At 42.9% G+C, this 12317-nt stretch overlaps 1 protein-coding gene across 1 annotated transcript in view; it reads left to right on the plus strand.

Annotated features, from left to right (window-relative positions):
* Nucleotides 1-8374, plus strand: part of LOC108928200 (histone-lysine N-methyltransferase EZH1-like) — a 34473-nt gene extending 26099 nt beyond the window's left edge. The window contains exons 15-20 of the mRNA XM_018742018.2: nt 653-831; nt 3293-3388; nt 4232-4313; nt 4718-4798; nt 4886-4970; nt 7132-8374. Coding sequence (XP_018597534.2) covers nt 653-831; nt 3293-3388; nt 4232-4313; nt 4718-4798; nt 4886-4970; nt 7132-7192 — 584 coding nt within the window. The 3' untranslated portion in view covers nt 7193-8374. The remainder of the gene's footprint in view (nt 1-652; nt 832-3292; nt 3389-4231; nt 4314-4717; nt 4799-4885; nt 4971-7131) is intronic.
* Nucleotides 8375-12317: the final 3943 nt, after the last annotated feature.

The following is a 12317-nucleotide window of genomic DNA, read 5'->3' on the forward strand; positions in this document are numbered from 1 at the left end:
CTTGGGATGGACTGGCGTCCCGTCCTGGGTGTGTCCCCTCCCCCCTCCAGCTTTACGCCCTGTGTTGCCAGGTTAGGCACCTGCTCTCCGCAACCCCCCTTATGGGACAAGCGGTTTCAGATGATGTGTATGTGATTGTCGATCTCTTTGGTGTGTTTTAAAGAAATCTGGTTCACACTGTCAGCAGCCTCACGCTAAGTAGAAATTTGCCTCTGGAACTAAACTGGGATATTTATACCATCCCTTTTTTGTGCAGCAAATAGGACAATTCACAAAGTCAGTGTGCTCTGTGTCCATTGGGCTGTTTTTGAAGTTAAGAAAAGGATTTATTTTTGCCGGGCTGAACAAGGAGACAATACGTCCTCTTGACCGCGTCATCGCAGTCGAGTAAATCAGCTGTTTCGTTTGTTCATCCGCTCAACATTTGAGGCAGTAGGATGTTCAGTTCAGTCAGTTCACCAGAAAGCTCCTAATACCCAAGCATTTGTTACAATGCAAGGATCTGCTGAAAAGCAAATGGACTGTAGTCCAACAGTAAGTCATTAAAACACCAAATGTTTTCTGCCAGAAGAGACCAAAATACAGTATGTAGTACTTTATACGCAGTCGGCTGTTCTGCTGACCCCTGCGCTCCCTCTGTGCTTTAAATTAGGCCAGAACCGCTTCCCAGGTTGTCGGTGCAAAACCCAGTGCAACACCAAGCAGTGTCCCTGCTACCTAGCGGTGCGCGAGTGCGACCCAGACCTGTGCATGACGTGCGGGGCGTCTGACCACTGGGACAGCAAGAACCTCTCCTGCAAGAACTGCAGCATCCAGAGGGGACTCAAGAAGGTAATGGACATCACACCATTCTGACAAAATAAAGACATTTAGTTATATCTTTCAGTTATTGAATGCAGGGCGGCAAAGTGGCGCAGCGGGTAGGGTAGCGTAGCCTGTTTGGGTATAGCTTTGATTCTACCTCTGTTTATGTGGAGTATGCTTTCCCTTTGTCTAGTTGGGTTTCATCCAGGTGCTCTGGTTTCTTCTCGCAGTCGAAAGACATGCCGTTCAGCTGGATCGGTGATGCTAAATTGACCATAGTGCGTGCGACTGTGTCCATGTGTGGCTGCCCTGTAACAGACTGGTGTCCCATACAAGGTGTACCTCGCTTACCTGGCGCCTAGTGATTCCGGGATAGGCTCCGGACCAAAGCGACAAGGACGAGCAATTAACAAGAGTGAGTGAGTGAAGGTGTTTTCAAATTCAGTTACGATTAAGTACCTACATAAAATAAACTACTGAAAAAAATCTAGTCTTCCCCGGCCTTAAAACGGTAATGCATTCCTCAAAAACCATGATAAGGTCAGTTATAATTAACTCTCACTCACACACACAGTCTAAAGCTGCTTGTCCCAAGCAGGGTCGCAGTGAACCAGAGCTTAACCCAGCAACACAGGGCATAAGGCTGGAGGGGGAGGGGACACACCCAGGACAGGACGCCACTCCATCACAAGGCACCCCAAGCAGGACTTGAACCCCTGACCTACCGGAGAGCAGGACCTGGCCTAACCCACTGCGCCACCATGCCTCCCCCATAACAAAGCAATTTGTTAATTACTCTTTAATACCAAACGACTGTCTCCCTGCACTTGTTGAGAAATATTTTAGCTATTACTCACAAATGCTAGCAAACAACACATATGCATGTACATGTGACATTTAGTACTTATGTATTAATTCAACCTGTATTGCAAAAACAAATAAAACAGGGACAGCCAGTAGCATATTGGTTACAGCTGCTACCTTTAGACCCAAAGGTTGCAGGTTTGAATGCCACCTTTGGCTTTAGTATCCTTCAGCAAGGTGCTTTCCCTAAATTGCTACAAAAAAAATTACCCAGCTGTATAAATGGGTAAATAATTGTGAGTAGTTTAACAGTGTTTGTCACTTTGGAGAAAACCATCAGCTAAAAATCAATAAACGGAAGTGACCTTTTAAGAAGTTTACCATTTGTTGATGTAATGCACGGTATATTCAGCCGTTTACTGCTGTGCTGATGTCATGCACGTATTGTATTTCCTGTGAGATGTACGTCACTTTGGAGAAAAGCATCTGCTAAATGAATAAATGTAAAACAGAAAAATAAAGACGAAAGGAATCGATTAAAACAATGGATTCAATGGATTAAAGTTCGTAGTCGCCGAACGAGCTGGCGTCCAGTTGGCCCAGGATAAAGTTTAGTTAATCAACATAAGCAAAATATTTTCGAACATCAACAGAATAACATATGGGCTCAGATGAAAATATGTGCACTTCAGTGTTCCAAGATTTAAAAAAAAAAAAAAAAAAAAAAGAACATATTCATGTGCCACACCGTCCGTGTACCGTTGCGTTCATTTGTTTTTTGGTTCGAAATTGAAAAGCAAAATGCGAAAATTCGATCCCTTCATTCGTTTTTTTTCCGTTTTAAAAATGAAAGATTATGAATTAGCTACGTTTGAAAACCATTTTTTTTTTTACTCAGAGTGTTAAATATTTAAATATGCCTCGTTTATACTAGTTTCTTGCCGTCTTATTTTTTGACTTTGCGTTATTTCGTTTTGGGGTATTCTTGAAGAACCCGGATGTTAGCTAGTTGAAACCGTACATAATCCATCAGCGGCTTTATCGAAAATGCTCTCTTCGCTCCGAGTTATTGATCGTAAGTTAACATGGATCATGAGGTGCTTTTCAAAAGCAGCAAGAGAGTGACAGTAAGGGAGGATGACGTCACGTCAGACGTGTCCTCCGAGAAAATCTGCAAGATTTTTCAGATGCTACTTCTTAAGAGTCTTAGTACTAATTAAGAGAAGGCGTTAAGAGCACCGTGAAGTTCTAGGTTTAGCTACTTGTTAGATCGGAAATATTGCGCACTTTGGGCGTTCGTCATATTCGGTATTGCGAGATTTTGATTTCTACGCTTCGTACGATTAAACGGAAAGAGAAAATGAATGAACGAGTCCCTTTCTTTTTGTACGTGTGCTCAGAAACAATAAAAAGCCATTTCTCGTTTTCCTGCTTATATCAGATCAAAAAAAAAAAAAAAAAAACGAACGAAGGCATCGTAATTCGCAACGTACGCGGACCCAAACGTTTCGATTGTTGAAAAATCCAGATATCTGTCTTGCACACAGTTTGCTGCAACGGCATCATATAATATATATACAGATCACTTCTTCGTGGGCCTCTAACTAAAGCTTCTGACAGACCTGCTGTTCATCCGTACGGTACGGTACGGTACTCTGCAATGTCTTCCGTGACCTCTCCCCAGCACCTCCTTCTGGCTCCCTCCGATGTCGCGGGGTGGGGAACCTTCATCAAGGAAGCCGTCCAGAAGAACGAGTTCATCTCAGAATACTGCGGAGAGGCAAGTGCACCTAGGCTAGGCAGCACTAAGCAAGCGGGGTATTAAGTATTGCGCTCTGGCCATGCGAAATACAGCAACCGTGCAATTTTACTTCTCTTAATCATTGTAATTCACCTCCCTTTGGCTTACTTTCCTAAACAGATGAACCTGCAAAACTTTCCCATTTCAAGCAATTTCACCTTGATTTAGGGGTGTGGAAGTAGAGACTCTCTCTCGGGACTTTCGACTTTTCCGTCACCTACCCGCGTTTTTAAACTCTGCTCTTGTATGCTCTTCTCGTGTATTGGAAAACAATGCACATTATATAGAAAATTTTATTTATTTACATAATTTATGCACCGAATTAATAGTTTTTAATTTGTGCGTAATTTTGTTGAACATTATTCCTCCATGTATTTCTGAATTGCAGTCTACCGTTGATGTTTCAGCCATTTTGTTTTTCTTTTTTTCCAATATTTGATTTTTTTTTAAAGCGATAACATGATTTTATAAAACAGTTACAGAAAAAGTTGTAATATTTTTAAAGGGGAACCGCAGATAGTCTAAAATTCAGCTGAACGTGACCTTAATATCATTGCACAGCACCGCAAAATGAGGAAAATGAGCAACTGCTCGGCTTACTGTAAAATGTTTCAAGATGATGATTTGATTTATATCACATGGAAATACATCCTGGACAAGTTAACATCACCGAACACACTCGGTGAAATTTTTTTGGTTTGTTTCTCAGACCAGTTCCAAGGGGCCTGTGTCATAATCAGTTCGTCTCTCCATGTGCCTTCACACTACATTGGCACAGACTGTAATATCTATATATGTGTGTGTGTCTGTCTCTCCCTCCAGCTCATTTCTCAGGACGAGGCAGACCGCCGAGGCCGGATCTACGATAAATATATGTCCAGCTTCCTATTCAATCTCAACAATGGTACTGGCCCAATCTGCTGTCCTTTCACCCCTAATGAAAAAGCAGGAAAAGCAGGCAATACCCAGTCTTTTTCTGACTTTATACCTTCTTACCAATTCTCTAATATGTTTTGCACCACAAGATGGCGGTGAATATCCGTTTCGCTGCGGGTGACGCACTTTTTAGTGACTTATCGTTATTGATGCTACATTTTGGAAGTGGATTACCACAACGTGATCCTATGTTTACAGTTAGACTAGATGTAACAGGGTACCTCACCAGCTGAGCTGTTTTATTTACCGCATTGTCAAGTAACATATGTTATGCTGTAAGATGCCGTTATTCTGTCGTTCTGGGCCTTCGCCCGTGCGATGCCGTCTTCGGCGTCGATAACGTGGAAACGAGCACCTTTCTCCCTCCCACAGATTTTGTTGTGGACGCCACCCGCAAAGGAAACAAAATCCGCTTCGCGAACCACTCGGTGAATCCCAACTGCTATGCTAAAGGTAATGGCGACGGTCTTATGTCATCGCTGCGATGGCTTTTGTATAGTGCTTTAATGTCAATAGAGACGATCTGGACTCTGATTGCAGTGGTGATGGTGAATGGAGACCACCGCATTGGGATTTTTGCCAAAAGGGCCATCCAGCAGGGAGAGGAGCTCTTCTTTGACTACAGGTGAGGGGTTTTTATTTGCTCTGCTTCCTTTGGCGAATTGAATGGCTTTATCTCTTTCAAGGAAATGTCTCTGCGGAGGGTCCCCAAGTTCCGATGGTCCGACTTACGGTTTTTCGACTTTACGATAGCGATCCACATCCAATAGAAACCGTACTTTGAATTTTGAATTTAGATTTTTTTTCCCGGACAAGCGATATGTGGTGCGATACTCTCTCGCGATGCTGGGCTGTGGCAGGAATCCGCATCTCCCAGTCTGCCACGCGGTCGCTACTGTATTCAACCGATACTCTACAGTGTTCTGTGTTGCAGGCGTTTTTTTGGATACCCCGCTGTGTCTACGTCGTGTTTTGTGCATCCATCATCTCTAGTAACGTCCGTCCGTGTCTCCTTCTACTGGTGGGAAGAAGAAGAGGAGGGCAATTACTGTTGAGGAGAAACTCAAGATAATTGCCCAGCATGAAGGCGACAAGCCCCTAATGGCCATCGCATGTATGCTAGTCTATGATGTTTGGTAGGTTAGGTGTATTAAATGCATTTTCAACTTAAGATATTTTCGATTTACGATGGGTTTATTGGAATGTAACCCCATCGTAAGTCGGGGACCACCTGTAATCTGCCACGCCCACGTCGCCGGCATGACAGGGCACACCTGGGGCTCGACGGAGACGGAGGCATAAAAGGCAGAGGCAGAACGAAGTCGGATGCGGAACCCTGTTCGCCAAACCGCTCACTCACCTTGAGTCAGCCTTCGCTCGCCCTTGCCCTTACCCCCACCTTCACCCTTGTCCTCGTATCGTGTCCCTTCCCCTTCCTGAACCCAGATCAGTCTTCTTGTGTTCTGACCTTCTGCCCGTTTCCTCAACCACGTTTCTGGATTGTCCTTGTGTACGACGTTTGCCGATCGAAGACCTTCGCCTGTCCCTGACCACGCTACCTGTTCATCCTTGAAATAAACACCAGTTTGCTCTGCAGTTGAGTCCGACAGATCCTTCCAGAACGGACCATGACATAATCTATTGGTATTGCTAAGGATAGTATTTTCAAGGGGATGATATGCCATTTCTGAGGCTCTTTCCAAAACTTTGGAAACATCAGTTCAAAAATGGTGTTTCAGCAGGGAGTATTCTCACCTCCCAGCTCCAGGGCTGTGGAGTTCCGTCTGACATCAGTATGCATCTTCCTCACGTGTCTGTGTGGGGTTTGCTGAGGTTTATCCCACATTCCACATGCTCTTCAGATGAATTAATGAGAGTGAGTCAGTGGGTTTTGTGCCCTCTCTTGCATTATGTTTCATTGACAAGAAAGCAAGTAAAGTAAATGACACAGATACATGAACATTTTCAAATATACAGACACCCCTCTACTTATGTAAATTTGACTTGCGTAAATCCAGATTTACATAAAAAATTCCCAGCATACACATTATTTACAGATAGTGTTTTTATTTTTCGAAAAAAAAAAAAAAAAGCAAAATACGATAAGAGTAAGTTGGCGTAGCCAGACAAGGCAGGGAGCAGCATCTTCCCAGTTCCTATATGTTTTAAGGTGTGAATTGTCGAGTGTAATGTTTTTTATACCTGTATTTGCAACAAATGCCTAGGCTAGGGTACGGTAGCCTGCTGTATGTTGAATGGTGGGGAAGGAGGGGGGAATCTGACATTCGTAACTTTTGACTTATGGGGTTGAAGGACGGTCTATTTGCATAAGTCGAAGGGTGTCTGTATTACTTTCGCAATTATATCGGAAATAGATAACTCAACATGGACTGAGTGTGTGTTTTTCATGTTCAGCCCATGTCCGCATGGGTTTCCTCGGGGTGCTCCAGTTTCCTCCCACAGTCCAAAGACATGTTTTGCGAATTGGTGACTCAGAAAAGCCCACTGTGTGTGTATAAGAGTGTGTTCCACTGGTGTATGAATGAGTGACCCAGTGTAAGTAGTGTATCCAGCAGTGTAAGTCACCTTGGTGGATAAGGTGTGTGGGCTCATGACACTGCATAGAGTTCGTTGGAAGTCGCTCTGAAGGAAAGTGTTTGCTAAATGAATAAATGTAAATGTAGGAAGAAATACATAAAGACGTACACTTGTCACATTTTTCCTGCAAATACTCCATAACCCATTAATCATTTCAACGGTTTTGCTCTTTTTCCACCGTCCTACAGGTACAGCCAGGCAGATGCCCTGAAGTACGTGGGAATCGAGAGGGAGATTGACATCACCTAGTTTGTCATGCCCACCCCTGCCATCCCCGCTTTCAAAGCTGCTGCTTTTTCCCACAATGCACTGCCTGCCAAGTTCAGCGAAAGACCCGAACGGCGTCATTGCATCAGAGTTCCGCCCGAGATCCGCATTTTTCGTTAAGTCCAGTTAATAGGTGTATTACATTAGCAATTCAAACTGTAAAACGTCTGGAGCATTATAACCTGCTATCTTTAAGCTGTTGTCCATGGTCAGAAATGTTAGTTCTTGGTGAACGTGTAAATCCGAGAAGTGTGCTTGGGGGTACTCAGACAGGTCATACTTTTTCATAAGCTAAACAAATATTAAATAATATATTAACGATATATGCTTAGAACTTCATGCTGTACGCAGTGTCAAAATGTGATCGTCGCCGATGCAGCTCGCGTCCATCTGCGTAGAGCAGGACGGAAGGGACCCTCGCAGCGTTCGTCTTCAACGCTTGCCTTCGTCCGCCTCCGCCGCTCGGCCCCTCGTAGCTTTGTGAAACTTGCGTGATGGCCTCGCAAAATGCCGCAGTAGGAAACTGACCGGATGAATGTTTGAGCTTTGCTTGAAAAAAGGCTTAAAAGCAAAAATGTAAGTAGTACAGGCCAATATTTCAGTCATTAATACTGAGAAACCACTTGCATGAAGCATCGGCGGGGAAGAAGCGCACTGCGGTGGTTTACCAGCCGTCTGTAGCCGTGGGATGTAGTGTGAAGCACCGCAGCGGTACAGTGTACTGTGCCAAAGTCATATAACTCGTGATCTTTTTCCCATCATTCCACAGTCCGCTGGTTGTGTGGCGCATCCTCGTGACATTCATTATTATCTGCCAGAGGTGTGCAATACCATAACCATAACCATCAGGCCATATACAAGATTAGGAGGATGAACAGTGGAAAAAGGCTTTTGACAAAACAAGGCTAGCAGGGAATATTAATGGAGTTGTTTGATGGCCCAAAATTCCATTAATTGTTTTTTATTCAAAGCCAGTGAGTTAAGATGTAAGCTGTTATTCTGCTATGTGTGTATATTTTATTTAAAAGTATGTAAGTGTATGAGGAATCCAATTTAAAATGTTACACAGAAAGGTCACTCCACAATGAATGATGATCAGAATTATAATTATATATACCTGGTTATGTCTAGGGGGGTGTGGTGGCGCAGTGGGTTGGACCGGGTCCTGCTCTCCGGTGGGCCTGGGGTTTGAGTCCCGCTGGGGGTGCCTTGTGATGGACTGGCGTCCCGTCCTGGGTGTGTCCCCTCCGGTGTTGCCAGGTTAGGCTCTGGCTCCCCGCAACCCCGTATGGGACAAGCGGTTCAGAAAGTGTGTGGTTATGTCTATATATATTTCTGTATGTTGTGTTTAATCTCCTAAACACAATGTGAAATTACTGGAATGAAGTGCAATTGAAAGCAAAAGTAGTTTTATGGAATATTAATTGAGACATCTCATCTTCCCAGAAGCGAATGGAACGGCACTGCGTCTCTATGACTCCTTGCCTTTCAGTTCCGTGGTGCGAAAGATCCGAGGAGAGTGTTTGGGTGTGCGTAATTGCACCTGAATGGTTTATAAACCGACTTTTCAAATGTTAGGTTAGTGCGCTGTGGGCACCTGGTAAAGCACAAGCAGGTGAAAGAATGTCTGATTGAATCCTTTATAGTCACTATATGAACTTTTATGGAAAAAAAAAAAGGGCTTTTGTAGTGAAATCTCACCTTGATTCTACTGAGAGGACAGCTGGTCTAAGAAAGCTAGATTTAATATGTAATCCAAAGCAGGAGATGTTTTATTTTAAAATGATCTCTCGGAAAATGAATTAATCTTGTTCATGGTTCGTAGGACCTTTTTTTTTTTTTCTTTTTTTGTTTCAGATCTGTTCATTTTGATGTAGTTTTATTGAAATCCATGCCATGTTAAGAAGGCCAATGCTTTTCCAGCAGTAGCCGGTTGCTGTAACAGCTGTTTGTGATGATTATTTCTCTGGCGTGCTAATCGATGACAACTTGTCCAAATAGAGTGCATAGCTTGCTCCAGCGCACGCCCCTTCGCTGCAATTCAAAGCATCTGTAACTTGACGTGGTTTACTATAACTTATTTGTAATTCTTGTATCCATTAAAATGATATAATTTCACCCCGTGTGTCATTCTTTGAAAAAGCTTCGGAAATGACTAAGCTTAAAATGTCTCTCTCTGTATTTATACACATGATCCACGTGTGAATTGATTGTTTCCCAGGTAGATCAAAGCAGCAAAATGCAGAACGGTGCTTTTTAATACAAAACCTTTCAGTTCAACCTGTAAATATGTCTAAACAGGTGAATAAAAAAATTTGCAATCTAATATAAAAAGCCTGGTATTCGCAGATTTGTAAAATCTAATTATAGAAATGGATCGGCCATCTATTTTTAACGATCAGCAACGGCATCATAGCGTGATTTTAAAAGCTTCACACCCAACATGACAAGAAATGTGTTTGCAATATAATGTAATAACAAGTGAACTAATGTAGACCAGTGATTCTAGGAATGACTCAGTTAGTGAAAGCAAGATATTCTAACCTTCCAGCAACTGATTGAAAGTTTACGGTGCTGAAGCTATGTTTAATAGAAACTGATAACATTCATAGTTTTGAAAGATTTGAGTCTTTGCAAAACATTTACATTCACTAATTACAGGTAAAAACTAGTTAAATGAAGCAAAACTCACATGCACAACTTCTGTGTATGTTTTGTAAGTTTTCAGATTGAGAGGAATGGCAAAGAGTTCTCATCTTTGGGTTAAAGCTTGACTTGTAGGTACAGATCCAGTTTCTTAATCCCAACTATATCATATAAGTATATACTTATGCTTTATTTACACACACATATCATCTGAAACTGCTTGTCCCAGGGAGCCGGAGTCTAACCCGGCAACACAGGGCGAAAGGCTGGAGGGGGAGGGGACACACCCAGGACTGGACGCCAGTCCATCACAAGGCACCTCAAGCGGGACTCGAACCCCCACACCCACCGGAGAGCAGGACCCAGTCAAACCCACTGTGCACCGCACCCCCCACTGTAAATTTAGTTATCTGAATTATGTTTTAATATTTTAATAACATGATGTGAGTGACAAAAACACTGCTGTCTTTTCCTTCAAGCCTCTTTATTCAAGTGTCAGTCATACAATCTTTTTTTAATTTACGTATGGTTATTTACAATGAAAGTATGATTAAAAAAAAAAAAACAGAACAAAACCAAGACGAACAAAACGTGATCAATGCGGTCTGAGTGCAGCAGTTAATAAATACAACACAAGATGACAAAACACAAACACACAGGTCAGTAAGATGGTCCCTTTTGTACCTCTTCATGGGAACATTACTGACTTTGTGGATCCAACCGACACTGCCTCTTAAAATTAGTCATATTTCAACAATATTGTGACAAGATCAGTGTAACATTTACTGAATAAGCATGTTACATGTTCCTATTTATTTATCCTTCCTTCGGGGCCCGTTTTCCAGAAGAGCAGATTCGGAAGCTATGATTCATTCTAGATCAATTTTATAAAACGAAAGGTGTGTTTCAGTTAACTTTTACAATAAGATAAAGAAAATACAACCTGCACCATCCGATTTCACGACGAGGGGAAAAACTTGAAGGCAGAAGACTTACACTGATGTGCAACTCCGATATACTGTGCAGACACCACGTTGGCTACATTTGAACTGCCCATCAATGCGGAGGCGCAGCGCAGGCGATGCGCTTGCACGGCTGCCACGCACGCACAAACACACACGTGTGGGTCACGCACAGACGGCTCGAGCAGTGATGTCAGCAGACTGAGGTGGCAGGAAGGAACCTCCCTTGCATATCGCAACACAAGCATTCAAACAGGAAATGAGAGCAGACGGCATAGCGAAAACTGGCACAGTGTATAACTGAAAATGTACACATGAGCACTTGTGTACTGCAAAGTCCCCATTCGCCAGATACATTCTTCTACAGCATACGAAGTCAAGTAGATCAAGAAGGCCCCAATTTAATTATACCATCATAATTCTTCTGAATTCAAGTAGGGGTTTTTAAGAATTGCTCCGCTCTGGCGTTGCTCTGTCTGCTGTGCGGTAAGTAAGTAATTAGATTTAGGCATCAAATTTTCTTGCGAACCATTCTATACTGTAAATAATCTTCAACGATTCCACATTAGCAGAACCACATCAAGAAGTCCCGAGATGAAAACGCATGATACGGACGCTAATAATAGGGAGCCCCGTTTCAGATTCGTTTGGCTGAACGTTTTTTTTCGGGTTTGAGACCTCTGATTATTACGTAATTAATTAATATATAATCAGCAATTAAAAATGTAAACGTGAAAATATAATCGCCCGTTTGCTACAGTAAGAAAGGCTATTCTTCCGCTTTGCCTATCAAAAGAGGCCATAGGAGCAATACATTACAGTACAAGTGGGAGCGCGTGGTCACGTGCAGCATCTATTACGAATACTGTTCATAAACATGAGTAAAGCAGACTTTCTTGTAAGCGGGTCATGTCACAGCGATGGCAGTGAAATGGCATTTCTATTCGCAACAATAATTCGCTCTGTTTCGGAAGAACGGTCACATAATTTCGCGTACACTTCTGTGTCTATCACGAGAAAGCTGACAGTTAATGTCGAAAGCAGCCGACTGATTTCGGTCCGTTGTAAAGTGCGACTGCCATGCTGCGCTCTGCATAGCTAAACATTTCCATTGCACTAAAATCAATGTTTTGCTTGTGCTCTCTCCTGAGAAGCGGCTAAGCGGTGAAAGCAGCAGTATCACATATCTATAGCAGCTATTAGTCTAGGAAGCAAAAAGTACAAGGCAGATGGCTATATCATCGTTGTGGTGTTTCGGATACAAAAACCGTTGTGTGTGTACGACCGCGTTGAAGTGGCTGTCAAAAAACACGCTTCAAACTCTTATTATAGTGGTAGATTGTGTTCTCTTCACTCTTGTTCGTGGCAGTTCTGAATTGCCAAAATAAGTACTTGAAGAGGCCTGGACTGGACAGCGCGACGGCTGCCACTTGGAGTACTGAGAAGTAGCACCGAGATATCGGATGCAGAGCTGTAAACAAGTACGTAAGTCAACTGAT

Source organism: Scleropages formosus, chromosome 25 (genome assembly GCF_900964775.1).
Source record: "Scleropages formosus chromosome 25, fSclFor1.1, whole genome shotgun sequence".
Taxonomy (NCBI): domain Eukaryota; kingdom Metazoa; phylum Chordata; class Actinopteri; order Osteoglossiformes; family Osteoglossidae; genus Scleropages; species Scleropages formosus.